Source organism: Danio rerio, chromosome 16 (genome assembly GCF_052040795.2).
Source record: "Danio rerio strain M-AB ecotype USA chromosome 16, GRCz13ab, whole genome shotgun sequence".
Lineage (NCBI taxonomy): Eukaryota > Metazoa > Chordata > Actinopteri > Cypriniformes > Danionidae > Danio > Danio rerio.
In genome coordinates this window covers 6,148,465-6,171,508 of record NC_141036.1, presented here as the reverse complement: position 1 = coordinate 6,171,508, position 23,044 = coordinate 6,148,465, and the positions used below count along the sequence as shown (strand labels likewise).

Genomic DNA, 23,044 nt, shown 5'->3' with positions numbered 1-23,044 from the left:
TTTAAGAGAAACTAAATAAAATAATGACTGTACCTTAAAACAGGATCTTTCTGAAGTAAACCCATTACCAGGTTCTCAAAATCTGGGCTGGGCTGTGAGGAAGCCGGTTCTTAGAAAGAAAACAAAAGAGGTCATTAAATTTTACATGAAAGCAACTGCTTTGAAAAGGTTGAGTTTATTAAAAGCGTCAAACCTTTAGGTCTTAAGGGTGGAGGATCTTCATTTAAAATGAGATCAACTAGACCAGTCATACTCTCAGATACAAAGGGAGGTTTTCCTGGAAAACAAAGAGAAAACAAGACAATGTAATTAAATATTTAATTACAGAATGATTTGACTATTTTGCTAAGCTGGAAAATGTGGATTAATGTGAAATGTGTAACCTGTGAACATCTCATACAGAACACAGCCTAAAGCCCACAGGTCACTGTCGACATTGGTTTCTGATCCTCTCAACACCTCAGGAGAACAATACACAGGAGAACCTGCCAGAGCAACATCATATAATAAAGCAAGTGAAAATTAAGGTACTAAAATAACATTTTAGACTTTACTAAGTGATTGTTTGTATGGCTGGAAGATACATTAATAGACAGGTGTGTAATAGTGAGCAGGTATAAAACCGACAGATGGATGGATGGATGGATGGATGGATGGATGGATGGATGGATGGATGGATGGATGGATGGATGGATGGATGGATAAATGGATGGATGAAGTTCAATCAGTTTGACCATACATTTTAGTAATTAGAATAGATAGATAGATAGATAGATAGATAGATAGATAGATAGATAGATAGATAGATAGATAGATAGATAGATAGATAGATAGATAGATGGATGGATGGATGGATGGATGGATGGATGGATGGATGGATGGATGGATGGATGGATGGATGGATGGATGGATGGATGGATGGATGGATGGATGGATGGATGGATGGATGGATGGATGGATGGATGGATGGATGGATGGATGGATGGATGGATGGATGGATAAATGGATGGATGAAGTTCAATCAGTTTGACCATACATTTTAGTAATTAGAATAGATAGATAGATAGATAGATAGATAGATAGATAGATAGATAGATAGATAGATAGATAGATAGATAGATAGATAGATAGATAGATAGATGGATGGATGGATGGATGGATGGATGGATGGATGGATGGATGGATGGATGGATGGATGGATGGATGGATGGATGGATGGATGGATGGATGGATGGATGGATGGATGGATGGATGGATGGATGGATGGATGGATGGATGGATGGATAGATGGATGGAGTTCAATCAGTTTGACCATACATTTTAGTAATGAGAAAAGACAGAAAGGATGGATGGATGGATGGATGGATGGATGGATGGATGGATGGATGGATAGATAAAAATGACGGCACTCTGATGAGTCATCAGACCTTTAATTCTGTTCTTGATGTTTCGAGGAGAGCTGTTGTTTTCTTTGCTTTCTCCAAGTCCTGTCTCCTCAGCCATGACAAGAGAAAAAAACTCTTCCAAACTTTCTCCTTGAGCTTTGGCCAGGCAGAAATTGGAGTACTTAAGAGTTCCCGGTCCATCCAATAAAATCTGCAGAAACACAAAGTGACACATTGCTAAGTTCTGACAATAAAAAAAAGACTGGTAGCAAATAGCATGACATTCCTTATATACATGACAAGCATACAACATTTTTAAATAAGAGATTAAAGCGATTTGATAAATAATATTTCTTTTGATATGAATAATTCAGAAACTGTTGAATTCTAAATGGTATTGATGAAGTAAAGAAAACGTCATAAAAAGTCGTATCTTGAAAATTCTGTGAATCATCCTGAAAATAATAGATCAGTTTGAGACAGAAGCTGCAGTCATGGATATCAAAAGATCATTGATGCTTGCTAACCATATGAATTCATGTAAGTGACCGGTTGCAAGACATTTTACAGTATATCTTGATTAAAAAGAACATAAGCACCTTTGTTTGAAAAAGCTATGTGTACGGATAAATCATTATAATAAACACTGTTTATCTTTTAAAAAAAAATATATATATATATATATATATATATATATATATATATATGTTTGGACAGAGGAATCATTCATTTTGCTTCAATTTAGCTGATTCAACTGTTGTTTGATTTGTAATGTGAGAGTTGATGGAAAAGCTGATAGCACACAAGGTGTGTCATTTCTCACATTAGACTGCTTTGTATTCTGCACCATTGTACTTCAGACCTGCCTCTGCTTTCGTTTTGTTCATAGAAATTGCTGACACTTAAATAGTCACTTGTCATTTTGCCACTTTTGCAGCTGTTATTAATGTATTGTTAAATGGAAAATGTGTTTATTTTAATGAATGATTTGTGTATGTGCATGTTAATTAAAATCAAGTTGTTCAAAATCAGATTGGGACATACAGTATGAGTTCAGAGTTTGAAAACTCATGCACTAGACCAGGGGTCACCAATCTCGGCCCTGGAGGGCCGGTGTCCCTGCAAGGTTTAGATCCAACTTGCCTCAACACACCTGTAGGATTGTTTCAAGTGTATCTAGTAAGACCTTGATTAGCTTGTTCAGGTGTGTTTGATTAGGGTTGGAGCTAAAATCTGCAGGACACCGGCCCCCCAGGAACAAGTTTGGTGACCACTGCACTAGACTGTATATTTAATAGACCTGTCACAATAATCAATATATCAACTTATCGCACAACACATGGAGACCTCAATCATTTTTAGTGATGCAATATATATCACTCATGCATAAAAAACTATTCTAGCAACATTTTAGCTATTTGTGCAACATCGCTATCTCTGTTGGAGGTGTCAGTAACTTTTTGGTTAACATTTATTACTATTATTTATTTAGGATATACATTTTCAAATTCCGATTCCAATGCCTAAATATTAAGCTGTAAAGTAACTGTAACTAAATTAAATATTCTTAATAATAAAATATTATGTATTTTTTGAAAGAGTGTACATGCATTGTGATATCATATTGTTATTCTGGCTTTATTTATTGAGTGGCATAAAATGGCCTTAAAATCACAATAATATTGTTTATCGCAATATATTTTGTTGCAATATATTGTAAAACAAAAAATAGTTATTGCGACAGGCCTAATATTTAATGTACAATAGATTTCCTAACAGGTGTGATGCTTTTACCTTTGCAGGTGTGAGATCTGAAACAATAATTCCGGAGTCGTGGATGTATTTAAGACCTTTAACCAAGTCAATGGAAAACTCTCTCACTACATCCTCAGACAAGCACTCATCTTGAGCGATCAGAGCTGCCAAGGATCCACCTAGAAAAAAAAAAAGAGTTGCAAAGGAAAAACATTAAGATTTAGCATTATATTTCAATATCTAACCCAATCTATGCATATTATTTGTGTTTCTTTAGTTATTTAGTGCATCTTTATTATGTGGATGCATTGTATTACGGGGACCCCACATATCTCTCACAAATATAGCAATTCAGAGTTTGAGGAACTTTTTTAGTTTCCATGAGCAATATAATATATATAATTATACCCATTGAAGTGTTAAAATGCAGAATGTTTTCCAGCTGTGGCGGCAGACTCGTTTGGGCCTTTCACACAGATCTACCAACTACCTATGCTATGGCGTTATGTCAATGTCAAATGTCGTGAGCGCAGATTTACAAGTCGAGATCGCATTTATGTAATAACAGCATGTGAATCTCTTTACTTGCGTGCCGATTTCCTTTGTTCCTGCAAAAAACTTCTTGCACGCCCTCAAATATACGCTGCCTTAATGCAGATTTTCTTGTGCGCTCTCAAATAAACACTGCTAAAGTGCGATTTAGCGCATTTATGTAAAGAGCATGTCTCCGACATTTATTAACTAGATTTGCAAGAAATATTTATGAATGTCTCCAATAGACCTACAGAGCGGCATTAATTTGTTCTGATTTAAAGTGAAATAGCTATAAACTCCAGCAAGAGAAAGTCATTGTATGCAGAGCCCTAGACCTTTATCTATAAAGTATAATTATGGAAACCGTGTTCATCTGAACTGAAAGGTATGCCGTGTTTGCTAGCCTCACACACCTGTCAGTCAGTCAGTCAGTCAGTCATTTAGCATGTTACCTTAAAAAGTAAACTAAACCATGCAATATGGACAGTATGAAATATGGCTGCATGATATTGGAAAAAATATGATATTGCAAAATACACTCCCCTGACACTTTATTAGGTACACTTTACACCAGTACCTGGTTGGACCCCCTTTTGCCTTCAGAACTGCCTTAATCCATCTTTTCATACATTTAACAAGGTACTGGAAATATTCCTCAGAAATTTTGGTACATACTGACATGATAGCATCATGCATCCATTATGCGAATCTCCCGTTCCAACACATCCCAAAGGCGCTCTTTTGAATTGAGTATTGGTGACTGTGGAGGCCAGTCTGAGATGATTTGAGCTTCATGACATGGAGCGTTATCCTGCTGGAAGTAGCCATCAGAAGATGGGTACACTGCACTCATAAAGGGATATATATGGTCAGCAACAATACTCAGGTAGGCTGTGGCGTTGACACAATGCCCAATTGGTACTAATGGGCCCAAAGTGTGCCAAGAAAATATACCCCAGACCAATAAACCACCACCACCAGCCTAAACCATTGATACAATGCAGGATGGATCCATGCTTTCACGTTGTTGATGACATTCTGACCCTACCATTCAAATATCGCAGCAGAAATCGAGACTCATCAGACCAAGCAACGTTTTTTCCAATCTTCCATTGTCCAATTTTAGTGAGCCTGTGCGAATTGTAGCCTCAATTTCCTGTTCTTAGCTGACTGGAGTGGCACCCGGTGTGGTCTTACTGTTGCCTTTCTATCAGCTGGAACCAGTCTGGCCATTCTCCCTTGACCTCTGGCATCAACACGGAATTTGCGCCACAGAACTAACCACTCACTGGATATTTGCTCCTTTTCAGATCATTCTCTGTAAACCCTAGAGATGGTTGTGCATGAAAATGCCAGTAGATCAGCAGTTTCTGAAATACTCTGACCAGCCCGTCTGGCACCAGCAACCATGCTACATTCAAAGTCACTTAAATCACCATTATTCCCCGTTCTGATGCTCGATTTAAACTGCAGCAGATCGTTTCAACCATGTCTACATGCCTTAATGCATTGAGTTGCTGCCATGTGATTGGCTGATTAGAAATTTGCATTAACAAGCAGTTGGACAGGGGTACCTAATAAAGTGACCAGTGAGTGTAAACTATATGTTGCAGGAAAACCAAAAAATTGCAATATGAACACAATTTCACCAGAAAGCTTGAACAGCTCAGTTTGGAAAAAATTGGTTAAGTTAGATTGCAGTGGATGATTTTGTTGGGGAGTGAATTGTGCAAAACTAAACAAAATAAAAGCATAGCTAAATACAACACAGCAAAGATAAAAGTGATATAGACAGTGCTTTATGCTTTTCCCGGAAATCTAACAATATTCATGTACAGAAATTGAATAATCAAACGTAAAAACACTGTGTAGTTTCCACAGTAAACAAAACTAAATAAAAAAATTATTATAAAAAATGCAAATAGTAAATTTCTTGTATCACACGCTTTAAAAACAGTGCGAATTACAGGGGGTTTAGGGAGGATTGAGACTGCAAATATCAATGCTGATATTATTATTGTACAGCCCTAATATGAATATCAGTGTGACCACGTGGGGCTCCCATAAAGACGGCTAGCTGTGGTGTTGTGTGTGTAACATTGAAACCTTTTATTGGATTTGTTTTAGTAAAGTCTAATAGTCACCTGTGCACATCTCCACCACCATCCACAGATGGTTGCTAGTCTCGTACCATTCATAGAAAGCCACCACATTGTCATGTTTGATGTCATGAGCCAGTCTCACCTGTGGAGATAATGTGTGACGTTTATTAGTTATTATAACACTTTAGTGTATACCATAAGCAGCTCGAATTGGTTAAAGTTTACATACATGGTTTGTTAATTCGGGTCTCTTGTGTTTTTCACTGCAGATGATGGCCACGAAATGAATGCTGCCTTTCCTCCTGCCCTTATAAACAACTGATCTGCTGCCTCTCCCGATCTCTTCATACAAAATAAAGTTCTCCATCTATTTAGGGATGAAAAGCATGCGTATTAAACCCGAAAAGTATGCATTTTAAACACGAGGCAGCTCCTTAGATGCACAAACACACCTGCAAAGGGAGCTCGAGTTCAAAGAACAACTACAAACACAGCTTCCTGAGCACACACACACACCATTGGAACTAAACAGTACGGACACCGACTGATTTACATCATATTTAAAACATTCTAAGGTTCTTCTGGTAATATTTTAACATTAGTTGAGAATATAGACGAAGTTAATAACCTTTTAGTCTTTCTCCTCGCGCGCGGTGAGCAAACTGACAAACGGATACAAATTGAAAGCGCAACTAACTCACGCGAGGGGGGTGTCCCCTCAGTGGTCAGACTAAAGTGTTGAAATATGTCTGTTTTAATACAATAACATAATTATCACTTGTTTTAGCATATAAAAAACGTATCACATAAATATTTAAGTAAATCACGTGTCCTTTCACTTCAGTTTTTAACTTTGTGTTATTTTAACACCCCTACAATTAGACGATTCCCAGTTGCTAGGCTACAAAGGAGGACGCATTGCTGTGTTTAGGAAGCTGGTTACACTAAGCATGCGCATATGCCAGAGTCTGATCGCCTGCCTTTTCTGGGTTTGTTTGCACACTTTTTAAATATTTAAGATATTAATTTACTTCTTTGAACGCTTTAACCCTTTAACTGCCTGCTCTATCAAATCGTTGACCATATTTTGACTGTTTTAAATAATGACTGTTAAAGTCAATTAAAGAATGGCTGTTTTAAGTAATGGTTGACACACTCAGCTTTGTTGGTTTACAACAAAATCAAAGAAACGTAATCCTGTTGAACTACTACACTTAATTTTGGTTTTATTGTAAACATAAATAAACAAACAAACAAACGAATAAATAAATAAATTAATTAATTAATAATAATCTGAAATATGTATGGTTTACTTCAAAAAATAAAGATGATTTAGTATTCAGAAATGTTTTACTTTGATTATTTTTTTAAAAATAAATTGGTATTACACTTCATGTTTTCAGATTTTTCATAGTATATGTATTAATTCTGGTAGGCCTACTTTTCCATAAACCGACATATTAACCATTTGGTAGAGGTTATTAGTTTAGAAATTATGGGATGTTACATCTTTGGTACAGAACTGAACAAGACACTTGATCCTACATCTATAAAGAGACTCTGCATCATTTCAAAATGCATTTTGCTTAACTGGAACCAACAAAGGCCTCTAAAATTTGAAATGTTCATACAACTCTTGAATGAACCAATGCTCTCTGATGCCTCAGATGTATTTTCATAATAAGTGTGACTTTACTCAATCACAACAGAACTTTATTTGTTTATTATGATTTTTTTGTATTCTGTTTGTATTTATATGTATTTATTTATTATATATTTATTTATTTGTGTGACTTTTGCTGCTATACTTGTGTCTACTGGTATCCTTGTCTTTTTCCTTTTTTGTTTTTGTTTGTGTGTTCATTAAAACCAATAAACAAAGAATTAAAAAAAGAAATTATGGGATGTGTTGAAAAAAATGCGTTGAGTGTGTTAACTAGCGACATGGGGTAGTTAAAGCGTCAAGGGAAAGTTCAACGAAAAATATTCAAGTTTAATCATTTACTCTCCCTAAAGTGTTTTCAAACCTTTATGGGTTTCTTTGAACACAAAAAATTGTAAATTTTTTTAGACACCTCTAAATATTGACCCCTATAGTAGGAAAAGCAAATACTATGGAAGTCAATGGTTACAGGTTTTCAGCTTTCTTCGAAATATCTTCTTTTGTGTTCAACAGATGAAAGAAACTGAAATAGGCTGACATTCTGACATATTGTATAGGGCTTTACATTTAAATAAAAAAGACACATATAACACAATAAATACCAACATTTAACATCAATTACACAAACAAAAACGAAAAGAATAAATAATAATAATTAAAAATAATAATCAGTGTTAGGGGTAATGCAAGTTACATATTAATATTACTTTTCTAGGGCAGCACAATGGCGCAGCAGGTAGCGCAATCGCTTCACAGCAAGAAGGTCGCTTGTTCGAGTCTCGGCTGGGTCAGTTGGCATTTCTGTGTGGAGTTTGCATGGTCTCCCTGTGTTCGCATGGGTTTCCTCCAATTTCCCCTACAAGTCCGAAATGTGGTATAGGTGAATTGGGTTATATTTCTGTGTGTGAATGTGTTTGTATGGATGTTTCCTAGCTGGAAAGGCATTCGCTGCATTAAACTTATGCTGGATAAGTTGGTGGTTCATTCCGCTGTGGTGACCCCAGATTTAAGCCGAAAAGAAAATGAACAAATAGTAGCCTAAATGAGGCCTATAACCACAAAAAGTTCCACCTTTTGAGAGAAAAGAACCACCCCTTACACTACCTACCTGCAGTAATATTTTCTGCTATGTGCAAGAATTCACCACGCTGAGGAAGTATTAAAAGGATGCTTGCTATTTATTTATTTATTTAATTAATTATTTACATAATTATTGTGTGCTAACAATGCTGCCACGTGTATGGAGGTCATTCAAAATAGCATACTTTTATAAATCATTAAGAAACAGCCAAATGTGTTTTCTTCAACAAGTAGTGAGTTGTGAAAGAGAGTTGCAAAAGCTGGTTAGTGAGGATGGGGAGTGGCGTCACGCTCGGGAAGGTTGAGAGAGAAAGAGAGAAAGAGAGAGAGAGGTCAGTAATGTGTGGGGCGGAGAGCGTGTAGCGTGTGATACCGGCTTTTTTAGATGGGATTCCGGGGAGAACGTCCTTTATCATTGGGGAAGAGCGCATCATATTTATCAGCTCTTCTCTCGCCCTGATCATCTCTGAATGGGAACAGATACTCGAATCTCCTGGAGAACAGAAAGACGAAGCTGGACAATATCGCCGTGCTACTTTTCAAGCAGCAGGTCCATTGAAAGGGAGCCGGGGATCATTGTTGCCAGATAATTACGAAATGATGTCCGCTGCGTCGTAAAAAGAGTCCACGGAATATATTTTTTATTTTACGACTGGCTTGATAGAAAAACAGGATTGTGTTCAGCGACTTTTCAAGTTACCCTTAATCTGATCTGAGCTGGACTTTTGGCGTTATTTTCGCTTAAAGGAGACCATTCGTCGTATGGTAAGATTAATGCTTATAACGTTGCACACAAGTGCCAGCTTCAATATTGGGGTAAAGTTAGTTTTATAGTCTCACAGTTGTTCAGTGACAACTTGTGACATGCTCCCTATAATGTTTATCATTTTATTTTGAATATTCGGACTGAAATCATATGCAAGAATGACTTCAAAACAACATCAGCACTATTTATTTGAAAAACGTTGAACTTTTGGCTACTAATATGATTTCACTATTTAGAATTAGCAACTACTTTTCTGAAACTATATTATTATGTCAGCATGTATGAATATGAAATCAACTTTACCTCGATTATAATGTTTGCCATGGTACTTTGAATATTCAGTCTGAAATCATATGCAAGTTTGACTTCAAAACGACATCAGCACTATATATTTGACTGTGAACAATGTTGTACATTAATAGCCATTGGCTACTAATATGATTCTACTATTTAAAATTAGCAAAGAATACTTTTCTGTATTTTTATCATTAAGGAGAATGTCAGAATGTGCGAATATAGGCCCAATTCTAACTTTACCTCAATCCACTTGTGATGTCTAAATATATTTTACTATTGCATATGCTGTGTTTTTGTTGCCTAAAATGTATATCCTGGTTGTGTCACAAAATCTAGTGAGCTGCCTAGCTAGACAGCTGACTGTAGTGTTCCTTAATGAGTAAAAAGTGCTGCACATGTTTATGTTTAAGACATTTAGTTTTTAAGACACACTCTGATTGCTGGTCCAGCCTATTGGTTTTATTTTGGAGTTTTAGGGATTAAGGTAAAGTTGGTTTTATATTCGCACAGTCGTTCAGTGACAACTTGTGACATGCTCCCTATAATGTTTACTATGGTATTTTGAATATTCGTTCTGGAATCATACACAAGTATGACTTAAAAACAACATCAGCACTATTTATTTGACTCTGAACTATGTTGTACATTGACAGTCATTGGCTGCTAATAGGATTTCAATATTTAGAATTATTTTTCTGAAGTTATATTATTAAGGAGAAAGTCAAAATGTGCGAATGTGAATTTTACCTCAATCCATTTGTATAGTCTAAATATGTTTACCATTGCAAATGCAGTGTATATGTTGACTGTCCAATAACGTACACCTTCTGGTTGTGTTCCAAAATCTAGTGAGCTGTCTAGCTAGACAGTTGAAAGCAGTGTTCCTTAATAATAAGCAGAAGTGCTGCACATGTTTATGATTTAATTTTTAAGACACATTCTGAATGCTGGTTCAGCCTATTGGTTTGTTTTATAGGGAGATTTAGGGATTGAGGTACAGTAGGTTTTATATTCACACAGTTGTTCAGTGACAACATGCTCCTTATAGTGTTTACCATGGTATTTTGAATATTTGGTCTGAAATCGTGCAAGTTTGATGACTTCAGAACAACATCAGCACTATTTATTCGACTGTGAACAATGTTGTACTTTGACAGTCATTGGCTGCTAATATGATTTCAATATTTTGAATTAGCAAAGAATACTTTTCTGTATTTAATATATCATTAAGCAGAATGCCAGAATGTGCTTTTTTTCTCCCAGTTTAGAAACGATTGAGGTAAAGTTGGTTTTATTCGCACATTCTGACATTCTCATTAATAATATAACTTCTGAATGATGTTGTTTCACAACTTGTGACACGTTCCCTATATTGTTTACCATTGTATTTTGAAAATTTGGTTTGAAATCACATGTAAATATGACTTCAAAACAGCATTAGCGCTAATTATTTGACTGTTAACAATATTATACTTTGACAGTCATTGGCTACTATAATTTCCCTATTATTCAAGTTTGCAAAGAATATTTTTCTGAACAGATATCATTAAGGAGAATGCCAGAATTTACAAAAAGAAAACCAACACTTTCTGGTTGTGTTCCAAAATCTATTGAGCTACCTAGCTAGACAGCTGACTACAATGTCCCTGATGATGAGTAAAAGTGCTGCACATGTTTCTGATTTAATGTTTATGTTTAGGTTTGAAGACGCATTCGGATTGCTGGTCCAGTTGCTTGTTTTTTAGGGTGTTTTAGGGCAGCTTTCAGCTTGGTCAGATGGGGAGATTTTATATTCACACATTTAGATTTTCTCCTTAATAATATAATTTCATAAAAGTATTTTTTGCAAATTCCTAATAATGTAATCATATTAGCAGCCAACAGCTATCTACAACATTGTTCAGTCAGTTAAATAGTGCTAATGCTGTTTTGAAGTCGTATTTACATGTGATTTCAGTCTGAATATTTAAAATACCATGGTAAACAATATAAGGATCATGTCACAAGTTGTCACTAAATTATTATTAGAAAATAAAACCAAATTTACCGCAGTGTAGAAACATCCTATGACTTGACCTCAGGCTCAACTGCAAACTTTAGCAAGTAATAATCTATAATAAGCTCTTACTACAACCAAAGCGGATTATCAAATCTGATTACATCAATCATACTTTTTTAATACTCTTAATATTTGAGTTCATTCATGTTGTGTAGCACATGGTAAAGCTTTGACCATACTTGACCTTTTGAATACAAAAGTGACAGCGGCTATCTTTACTTTTAAAGGGTTAATTCTGTCAAAAATGAAAGTTTACTCAGAAGTTGAGTTTTTTTGCGCACAAAAGATATAAAGATATTTTGGCAGTTCATTCCACTGTGGTTACCCTTGATTAATAAAGGAACTAGGCTGAAAAGAAAATGTATGAATGAATTATATTTTGAGGAATGCTAAAAAACCTGTAACTATTGTCTTCCATAATATTAAAAGCAAATACTATAGAATTCAATGGTTACAGGTTTTCAACATTCTTAAAATTAGCTTCTTTTGGGTTCAACAGAGAAATGAAATTCATAGATGTTTGAAACAAGCGAAGGGTGAGTAAATGATGACAGAATTTAGCATTTGAACTATCCCTTTAAGTTCCGAGTCAAATTCAAATTCACACACTTTTAAACCTACATTTAGATTTTCTAGTAAATATAGTGGAGTGAATGAGAGTGACCCTTTAAGCAGATGGTATAAAGTTCATGACACTTTGGTCCTACTATTTCGGTGATGATATCACACTGGTCATGTGCCCATCAAAAGGACAGGGTTACTGCCTCTATGCAAAAATAAACCTGATGGAACGTAAGAGGTGAAACATTGAATCACTGAGACTGATAATACATTAGAATAAGCATGACAACTTCCTTAAAGCGATAGTTCACTCAAAAATGAAAATCCTGTCAGCATTTACTCATGCTTTACTTGTTTCAAAGTTTAAGAGTTTATTTCTAATGTTAAACTCAAAAGAAGATATTTTGAAGAATGCTGAAAACTTTTAGCCCTTGACTTCTATAGTATTTGTTTATCCAGAAAGTTAACTGCTACAAGTTTTGAGCTTCCTTCCAAAAATCTTGTTGGTTTGTTTTTTTGTGTGTGTGTGTGTTTGTTTGTGTTATTTTGTGTTTGTGTGTGTGTGTGTGTGTTTGTTTGTTTGTGTGTTTGTGTGTGTTTGTGTTTGTTTGTTTGTTTGTTTGTGTGTGTGTGTGTGTGTGTGTGTGTGTGTGTGTGTGTGTGTGTGTGTGTGTGTGTGTGTGTGTGTGTGTGTGTGTGTTTGTGTGTGTATGTGTATGTGTCTGTGTGTGTTTGTGCGTTTATGTGTTTGTGTCTGTGTGTGTGTGTGTGTGTGTGTGTGTTTTCTTTATTAATTTTTGAGTGAATTACAGTATCCCTTTAACACTTTCACAGTACTTCTGTGTTATGATATCAATGAAAAAAACAGAGGATTCATAACATTAATTATATTACAGCTGAATGCATGATGAAAAATACTTAACAAAACATTACATTTACATTTAGCCATTTAGCATACACTTTTATCCAAAGCGACTTACAAATGAGGACAAGGAAGCAATTTACACAACTATAAGAGCAACAATGAATAAGTGCTGTAGGCGAGTTTCAGGTGTGTAAAGTGTAAGAAGCAAAGCATTAGTAATGTAACTTTTTTTTTTTTTTTTTTTTGAGTACAGTTAGAGGTGGAGCCAGAGAGGCAATTGCAGATTAGGAAGGAAAGTGGAGACTAAATAGTTGAGTTTTTAGTCGTTTCTTGAGGACAGCGAGTGACTCTGCCGTTCTGATGCAGTTAGGGAGTTCATTCCACCAACTGGGCAGATTGAACGCGAGAGTTCGGGAAAGTGATTTCTTCCCTCTTTTGGGTGGAACCACGAGGCCACATTCATTCACAGAACGCAAGTTTCTGCAGGGCACATAAATCTGCAGAAGTGAGAGCAGATAAGAAGAACAAAGCCAGAAGTCGCTTTGTAAGCAAACATCAACATTTGAATTTAATGCGAGCAGCAACTGGCAGCCAGTGCAAACGGATGAGTAGCAGAGTGACGTGCTCTTTTAAGTTCATTAAAGACCACTCGTGCTGCTGCGTTCTGAAGCAGCTGAAGAGGTTTGATAGAGTTAGCTGGAAACCCGGCAAGTAGAGAGTTGCAATAGTCCAGTCTGGAGAGAACAGTAATTACTTTTGCTGCGTATCCCATAAACTAGTTACTTTTACATCTGGCTGTATCCCAATGTTAAGCTGCAGATTTAAAGGGATCGTTCACCTTAAAATAAAAATTCTGTTATCATTTAAGGCTGGTTTATATTTCTGGGTCGAGTAATCATCGAGACCCACCGCACCTTCCTTGCACGTAGTCGTGCATATATACTTCTACTTGCTGTTTGTGTTGCTCTGCAATTACACTTCTGAAACGCTAGCTGACAGTAGGTTTTTATGTTCCTCTGTGTTGAGTTTGTTCACTGATGTTTTTGTTTTTCTTTTCTGAAAGTTACCTTAAATGTACAAGTAGCTAAAACTCGCTCATTCAGAGGCGGGAACCGGCTGATGTGCACCAACTTTAAGCATGAGGTAAACACACAACAAGTTTCCATCTGGAGCTCCTTCACGGGACTCGACACTTGTAAGCACTTGCTCCATCGGGCTTTCAGCTCTCAGCACCGCCCACACTCATTACAGCTATCAAGCAGACCAATCACAGAGCTTGTAATACACGTCGTTGTGAAGTGTAGTTACATTTTTTAAGAGGTCAGCGTCAGCCACGGTGAGGGCTATGCGACCGCACAAAGGTTGTGCCCAGGGGCACCGAAAGTAAAGAGCTTGGGATGGAGGACGCGGACTAAAGTGAGTCAAAAGTCAAAGTCAAAGTCAGCTTTATTGTCAATTCAGCCACATGTACAAGACATACAGAGAATCGAAATTGCGTTACTCTCAGACCCAAGGTGCTTAACATTAATATAAAATATATATATATAAAAAATAGTAGAGTTTAAGAAAAAAGAGCCCTTGATAATGGGTCGTTGGCCCCCAAATTGTTTGAGACTTTTTCCTTTTGTTAAAGTAAAAGAAGGTGTTTTGAAAAATGTTGGAAACCTTTGAGATATCGCATTTGTTTTTGTTTATACTATGGAAGTTAATAATTAGCGGTTTCCAACATTCTTCAAAATATCTTCTTTTGAGTTCAACATACTAAATGAAACTCATAAAAATTTGAAACCTCTTGAAGGTGCGTAAATAGTGAGAATATATATAATAATTTTTGGGTGAACTGCCCCTTTAATCTAGATCTTTGGCTGTACTTAAATTCAGTGTTTCTTCACTTCTCCTTTACTTCCTTTTAGACTGTTCAAGATGGGGCCATGTAGAAATATGAAACCAAAAGTGCATGAATAATTCAGTCTTGCCTAATTTATTGGGGGGGGACCTAAGCGAACCTGAGGAGGACATGCAAACTCCACACGGAAACTGGTCCATCTGGGACTCGAACCAGTGACATTCTTGCTGAAAGGCGACAGTGCTAACCACTGAGGCATTGTGCCGCCCATAATAGCATCATACACACCTCAATATAAAAATGTCTGTTCATAGTAGTGTGAGACAGCTGGGTCCTCCCTTGAGACCAAAAAAAAAGAGAGAGAGACATGAGTACACGCTTTCCTTCAGGGTTATTTATTTCTGCATGTGTGGTTTGCTTACATTAGCACGTGTGCCTGAGTTCATGCTCACCGATGACATGGTGCGTTACACACAGTCAGATGTTTGAGTCACAATTGATGACAATATTTACTGCCAGAAAGTGTCTTCATCTTCAAGTTGATTTAATCTCAATATTTTGGAACAGAAAAAGGATTGTGTATTTGACTTGAAGGCCTAGTTCTCCCAGAAATCAAAATGACCTCATCAATTACTCTACCTCATGTGGTTTGAATCTATGAGCTTCCTTATTCTGCTGGACCCAAATGAAGATATTTTGAAGAATGTTGGTTGCTGGAAACCCATTGGCTTCCATGGTCGGAAAAAAAAATAAAAATCATTACTCTGGAAGTCAATGCAAACACATGAATTTAATTTACAAGTGTATTACAATAGAAAGGTGTTTAAAGTCATATCACATTTTTATAGTTTTTTTTTCCCATTTTTAATCTCTCTGACCGCACTTTTTTCCCCAATTTTGACTATTTAGTTCCCAATATCAGTACTTATATGGTGTCTTGTTTGCCCCCCCCCCTCCAATCTACTGTTTTAATTATATTTCTTATTAATTATAATTATTATATTATTCATGTAATAAAATTTGTATTTATTTATTTATTTTTTATTCATTCATTCATTCATTCATTCATTCAATCATTTATTAATTTTCCTTCGACTTAGTCCCTTATTCATCAGAGTTTGCCTCAGGAATAAATCACTGATAAATAAAGAGACTAAGCTGAAAAGAAAGGAATTACATTTAATAGTGTTACTATATTAGTCAGTGATTTTGAAGATTGACTTCTGAATTGCATTTGCAAATGTATTGTAAATTTATTAAAATAATCATATCACAGTTTGCTGTTTTGTTCCATCTTTTTTTTCTCTTTTTAAATCCTCTTGACCAAAACTTTTACCCCAATTTTGACTTTTTTGTATTTAGTCACCAATATCAGAGTTTTTTTCTCCTTTTTTTCTCCATCCATTTAATTATTAATTTATTGATTATTATTTTGTTATTCTTTACCTCTTCAATATGTTTTATTTATTTCATTATTTGTTATTTGATAAGTTAATTTATTTGTTGTTATGTTAGCTTGAGAAAAGGTAAAATCTGCAATATTTTGCAAATAAAAAAAATCTAATATTGACTGATCTGTAGCCTGTAAAAATATTATTTAATGCGTTTTTCATGTAATTTGCTTTATGATGATGTGGATTAAAAATAGCAATTTTCCGTATTTTTGTGATTTCTGTTTTTATTTTTTCCCAGTTTATTTTCGCTTTTGAATTGCATTGTGGGAACTTGATCTTTCTTTCAACAATGTTTAACCCTGAGAAGTTCAAAAAAGTGAATTTATGAATATTTATATTAGTTTAAAGAGATATATTGTTGTATATTACGCTACAAAAAACGTGTAATAAGCTGCCAGTACATGTTATGTTATTTTACAGACCTATTTATCTATATTAGTTCTTCATTATATTATTTAAAACTACTAAAATGTCAATAAAAGTCACTTTGTTAACCTGTATTTGTAGTTGAATTTTATTAATTTATGTTGAATTTACAACATCAAAGTTGACAGAGCAGAGATCAAGCTCTCATAATGCAATTCACAACCGTAAATAAAAACAAAACGCATGTAAATCACACAAATTAATTAACAGATATTTTTTACAGTGTATTAAAAATCATTAGTTTTTCCCAATTTGATTTCTCATTTGCAGTCTTGTGTTTCCCGCATTATGAGACATCATAGAATTATTTATAACCTGTTTTGTAGCAAGACACTTGCTGTACATTTTTAATAACATGCTACTTTTTAGTAATATAAGCAGTCTGACTGATATCCCATATAGCTAATGCACCATCTGCTCAGGCCTGCTGTGAAAGGTGAAAGGCCACGGCCTTCAAATGCACTCAATTGATTTTTTTTCTTTAAAAGTTTACGTGCCCACTGTTGTCTTGATTGCTCTTTCACCAAGGGCACATGTTACCTCCGTCCAATCTATGCTCTTTCTTTTGGTCATCATTATGAATCTCAAGGTAAATGTGCTTTAGACATCAACTAACTGTTTATTATCTGTGTGTTGGTCACATATGAAGATGCAGGATATTGGAGTTTGGCTCAGTTTGTGTATTCTTGTTATTTTTGTGTCTTTTCTATGCATCGCATGTTCATGTTTGTTTCATATTTCATATTTGTGCACTGTAAAAAAAATATGAACAGTTTCTGTATTTAGTGATTTATAAGTGTTTTATATTTATTTACGGATGTTGATCTCTGTTAAACTGTAGATTTGAATGTTCAACATTTAAAAGTCGACAGAGCAAAGTAAATTTTATTGATATCTTAGTAGTTTGAAATATTATAAAGTATAATAAATAATTTATTGTGTTATTGTAAATTATTGTATAATTCCAACAAGTTGGAATTATAATTTCCCAGAAACCACAGTTCAGAGCACATGATTTGATTGCAAAGTTTAACCCTAATGTAATCGTGTGAAAGGTTTTGTATTCTGTTTTTGTGTGTTTTTAAGTCCTGTGACCTGTGTTTTCAAGTGAATTTAAACCATTTGGGCGCAAGAAATTATAAAGTTTGTCACTTTAACAAAAAACTATTGTGTTTATTTATACAACAAAGACTCTGTGTAATGTTATTTTATTATTAAATTATTGATTTTCTGTACCCTAATGCTGTTAAATCTCCACCAAGTGCTGTTTATTTAATTGTTATCATTGTTCTGTTGTTTTCATGCTTGATTTAATTTGTTTATTTGATACATTTTTGGATGATTTGCTATATTTGCTAAAGGCAATCTCCCAATCAAAGTAAAATAATGAGTGTTTCCAAATAGATTTATTAAAGTTATCTTGTGAAATTATATTTGTATCGCAATCTAAATCGCAGAAATCGCAAAGTCAGTTGTTTCCAATATCGTGCAGCCTTAGTAAATAGAGAAATAAGTGTGTAAAATAACAGAAAATGTACTGGCAGTTTATTACAAGGTATCTGTAGCGTAATATACAACACCAACCCAGACGATATATCGCTTTAAACTATTAAAAATTTTCATAAAAGTCACTTTTTAAAACTTTTCAAGGTTAAAAGTTATTTAAAGAAAGATCAAGAGCCCATAATGCAATTCAGAAGCATAAATAAACGGGGGGAAAATAAAATCATCAATCACAAAATATGGAATTCTGCTCATGTACGGCTATTTCTTACAGTGTGATTCGTTTTTGTTTGTTTGTTTTGCTAGCTGTGAGACTAAATGTATAAGCAGTCAGCTTTGTTAGTGTTATACTGTAGCTAAGCAGCAAATATACACCACATTCTATTAATAGAGCTGACTTCCTCTTCCTTTTTCTTGACACATCTCACACCCGATTGAAGCGTTTTGGCTGAATAAATAAAGTAAACTCACGTGTCAGTAGCATTTAAAAATTTGGGTGCACCGAATGAATAAATATCGTACATTATGTTATTGTAAAAAGGTGACGCAGTGGCACAGTAGGTAGTGCTGTCGCCTCACAGCAAGAAGGTTGCTGGTTCGAGCCTCGGCTGGGTCAGTATGCATTTTCTCCTTGTGTTAGCAAACGTTTCTTCCGGGTGCATGTGCAATACGTTAATTGAATAAACACAATTGTCCGTAGTTTATGGGTGTGAATGAGTGTGTATGGGTGTTTTCCAATACTGGGTTGCTGCTGGAAGGGTATCCACTGTGTAAAACATACGCTGGATAAGTTGTCGGTTCATTCCATTGTGGGTGACCCCTAATTGATAAAGGGACTAAGCTAAAGGAAAATGAATGAATGAATGAATGAATGAATGAATGAATGAATATCTTATTGTAAAAGGGAACCTGTTTTGGACAAGTGCAAAAAAGGCATTTTGATCATAACAATTTATTAACGTTCTTGAAACCCTAAAGACTTCAGCTTTGTTGAAACAGAAATTAGTTTCATTTGCAAATGTATTACAATAAAAACTTATTAAAATAGTCATATTACAGTTTTACAGTTTTCTTTTTTTAAATTCTTTTGATTTTAATCAAAATTTTTGCTCCATTTTGACTAGTCAACAAAATCAGTTGTTTAATGGAGAGAAAAAAGCAAACATGGTTTTTTATTAATTTATTAATTAATTTATTTATTTATTTATTTATTTATTTATTTATTTAAATGTATTTATTTAGTAATTCATTCATTTTTTATTTAAATGTATTTATTTATTAATTAATTCATTGTTTTTATTTAAATGTATTTATTTAAATGTATTTGTTCATTCAATCATTTATTTATTTATTTAAATGTATTTAAATGTATTTATTTAAATGTATTTATTTATTCATTTATTTAATCAAATGTTTATTTATTTATTTAAATGTATTTATTTATTTTTGTTATTTTTTCATCTTTAAATATTTATTTATTTTTGTGTCTATACATTAGATTAGTCAGTACTGAAGCCAAATCTGGGGATGATATAACAAAATAACTTACGATAACAGTACACCCAAATTTATACGTTAAATTTTGTTACAGTGTGATTCGTTTTTTGTTTGTTTGTTTTGCTAGCTGTGAGACTAAATGTATAAGCAGTTAGCTTCATATAGAAAAATATTATACAAATTTAGAAAAGAGTACAATTAAAAGAAACAAAAAATAGAAAAATTTAGGTGAAATTTTGTAGGTTGTAATTTTTGTTTTGCAATATTTTGCTTGAATTTAATTATATTAGCTTTCAGTTTCTAAATATGTTTGGTGACTAAAATATAAATATATAATTATATATTTATAATTAATAAATTAAATCTATAAATTATATAAAATATATTTATTTAATAAATGTGTTTTGTTTAAATTCAGCAAAATACATTGCCTATATTCACTGAAAAAAGCATTTATTTTTAAAATGGGGTGTACTCAGTTATGCTGACCACTATATATTTGTTGTTATAGTTGGTTACACATTTGGACTATAAGCTTTGGTCCATTTATTTTAGCATTATTTTAAATTGTATTTATTTATTTTTTTTGGCATTTAATTTAAACATTTTATTTCCAGAATTGTTGAAAATATAATCAGTTACTCTAATCTGTAAATAATCAACTATTCTTTTTCTATATTTCTTTTAATCACTCAGATGAAACTGAAGAGAGACAGAGGCACATTAACAGCTGATAATAGACCTTAGAAATATATTCTGAATAAATCAAGAGTTTGCTTAGTCAAGTATCCAACAGAGATTCCTCACAGTGGTCTCCAAGCAACCATAATCCAATCAAAATATTTATATATCTTTTCTGTAAGAAGGCAGAGCCGGCTCGCGTTTAGATTCTCTGAGCTGTTATGAATGAAATAAGCTCTATTCATGTTCTGCAAAGAGAGAAAAAATGCTTTTGTGTTGAAGCTTTGCTTTTCTGCGTATTCTTAACAAATCTGGCAAACCTGACAAAAATGACCTAACACAGAGTTCCTGCCATCATCATCATCATCTCTCTCTCTCTGAGTGGTTGGGAAATACAAGGCCTGAATGAGAGCCAACAAAGGCTTGAAGAGGAGAGCTGAATTTTGCAAATATTTTCCACATCATTTGCTTGCTGAAACAGCATGACTGGGAAACTGAGTGGCAAAATGGCTATTTAATTCAGCAAGGAGGGGTATGAATATGTTATAGGACATCCCCTTCCTCCGTTTAAGAGAGGACTATGCAAAATTACCTTTATAAGGGGTTTAAATACAGGAGTGTAGCAACAAAGTGCGAATATGACCAGCTTCTAATGATAAAAATGAATTAATTATATTTTTAATAATAAAAACAGTCTGCAAAAACACTTTGATAGACATTCTGCCTTGTTCATGTCATTAGAAGAGGAAATCTCTGCCCATTCTGCTCGATCTGTGCCTCATTATAGACAGCCCTGAGTGAGAAGCAGCCGTCTGCTACTGGAGTTTTAGATAGTGTCAGCGACTAAGAGGATTATAAATGTGTTTTAGATGCACAAATGAACACTAGTCTCCATATATTGCCTTCTTTGAACCACTGTTTTGACATTTTCAGTTTTTCACAGAGATAATGCAAGTCCTGTTTTGAATCTGCCACTATGCTGACACAAAGGCATTTGTAGCTCCGCCCTCTTTTGAAAAGCGCACAATCTCATTTTAATTTAAAACGACTCTCACCAAAATGGCACAATTTGAATCAAAGTTTAAAAGAGGCCGCTTCAAAGGATTATGAATCATGATTCGTGTGGTCCTTTGAGCTAAAACTTCACATACACACTTTAGGAATATCAGAAATTGTACATATTGTAAAAAGAGGCATTATAGGTCCTCTTTAAACAGTTGTTTGGTTCTTTGTGTGTAAAGTGTGATGTTGTGATGGGGGTTGGGCTTTTACCCCTGTCTGTGGCCTCCTGCATGGCTTTTGCATTTAAAGATGGTCCCAGAAGCAAGGAGAGAGGAGACCACTTGTCCAACAGAGATAAAGCTCTCACTTAATGATTTAATCTTTGAGCATTAATGCTTTCATCACAATAGGGTTAAAGCAACAGTTTGATTGCTGTGCGAACTGAGCTGTCACTTTATTAATAGTTTATGGACATCTTTCTGCACAGGGCTGGGGGATAATGTTCTGTAAGGTCATATGATATCCTTGAAATAGCCTTTTAGGTTGTCTACTAAGCAGATTATTGATTAATGTTTGTGTTTCAGTAAAATTAATGCCAATTCAGTATTTTTCCATTGAAGGAATAATCCCTTAAAACCTATACTATATATATGTCCAGCTTATAGTTTAGTCTATTGTTTTGATTATCCCATCACTTACTATTAACTGTTTCACTATGGTAGTATACTTGTATATAGCGGGAAAAAGAAGTATTTCCCCTGCATGGGAATAATATTTCTAAAGGAGCTGTTGACATGGAATAGAATCAGATTTTGGTAAAAACCCAAACATAAACCACGATAAAACAATACAATAAATATCTGAAAAATGATTTCTATGTAATAACAATGGGATGACTCTAAGAAAATACTAAACTACTGAAATGCATTTAATATTTTATATAAAAGGCTTTTTTTCACAGACTTTACCAGAATGTAAAAATCTTGACGGTTCTGTGGTACTTGTTTATCGAATCTGAGCTTTATTTTTTATTTTTCTATTGGATTCAAGTCAGGTGATTGGCTGGGCCATTCTACAGCTTGATTTTCTTTCTCTGAAAGCATTTGAGAGTTTCCTTGGCTGTTTTGCATCATTGTTTTGCTGAAATGTCCACACTGGTTTCATCCTCTTCATCTGCTAATGTAAATGTTAGACTGATCATTTACATTTCCCAGAGATGGGTTGCGGCTGGAAGGGCATCCGCTGTGTAAAAATTTACTGGATAAGTTGGCGGTTCATTCCACTGTGGTGACCCTGGAATAATAAAGGGACTAAGCCGACAAGAAAATGAATGAATGAATGAATGAATGATCATTTACAATGATGAAGGGCAGAGGGTTCCTGAAGAAATACTGAGAGATTTCAAGATTTCAGCTGCTGTCTGGGCTTTCACTGCCTCTCTACACCTCCCTTTCTTCACATGTTCAATATTTTTCCCCTGTGTTATTTTATTTATTACATATAATTAGATTTGTTTTCCTTGGTATGGATTTCTTTGGTTGTCATGAACATACAGTAAAAAAAGACTC

General features: G+C 34.5%; 2 protein-coding genes across 18 annotated transcripts in view; one reads left to right on the top strand and one right to left on the bottom strand.

Annotated features, from left to right (window-relative positions):
• Nucleotides 1–6,440, bottom strand: part of ulk4 (unc-51 like kinase 4) — a 277,382-nt gene extending 270,942 nt beyond the window's left edge. Inside the window, exons 1-8 of one of the 2 annotated variants that reach the window (XM_087286485.1) lie at nucleotides 6,229–6,440; nucleotides 6,006–6,143; nucleotides 5,819–5,918; nucleotides 3,180–3,319; nucleotides 1,428–1,596; nucleotides 384–485; nucleotides 194–277; nucleotides 34–109 (exon numbers count right to left, since the gene is read on the bottom strand). In XM_087286485.1, the coding sequence (XP_087142611.1) occupies nucleotides 34–109; nucleotides 194–277; nucleotides 384–485; nucleotides 1,428–1,596; nucleotides 3,180–3,319; nucleotides 5,819–5,918; nucleotides 6,006–6,143 (809 nt within the window). In that variant the 5' untranslated portion in view covers nucleotides 6,229–6,440. The remainder of the gene's footprint in view (nucleotides 1–33; nucleotides 110–193; nucleotides 278–383; nucleotides 486–1,427; nucleotides 1,597–3,179; nucleotides 3,320–5,818; nucleotides 5,919–6,005; nucleotides 6,144–6,228) is intronic. The other variant, XM_087286484.1, reaches the window with a different exon arrangement.
• A 239-nt stretch (nucleotides 6,441–6,679) lies between these two features.
• trak1a (trafficking protein, kinesin binding 1a) overlaps nucleotides 6,680–23,044 on the top strand; it is a 111,534-nt gene continuing 95,169 nt past the window's right edge. For 14 of the 16 annotated variants that reach the window (XR_015510853.1, XR_015510855.1, XR_015510856.1 and 11 more), the window contains exon 1: nucleotides 8,855–9,284. The gene's annotated coding sequence lies outside the window, so the exon portion shown is untranslated. Of the gene's footprint in view, nucleotides 6,766–8,154; nucleotides 8,329–8,854; nucleotides 9,285–23,044 lie in introns of those variants that run through there. The other 2 variants (XM_087286496.1, XM_087286497.1) reach the window with 2 other exon arrangements.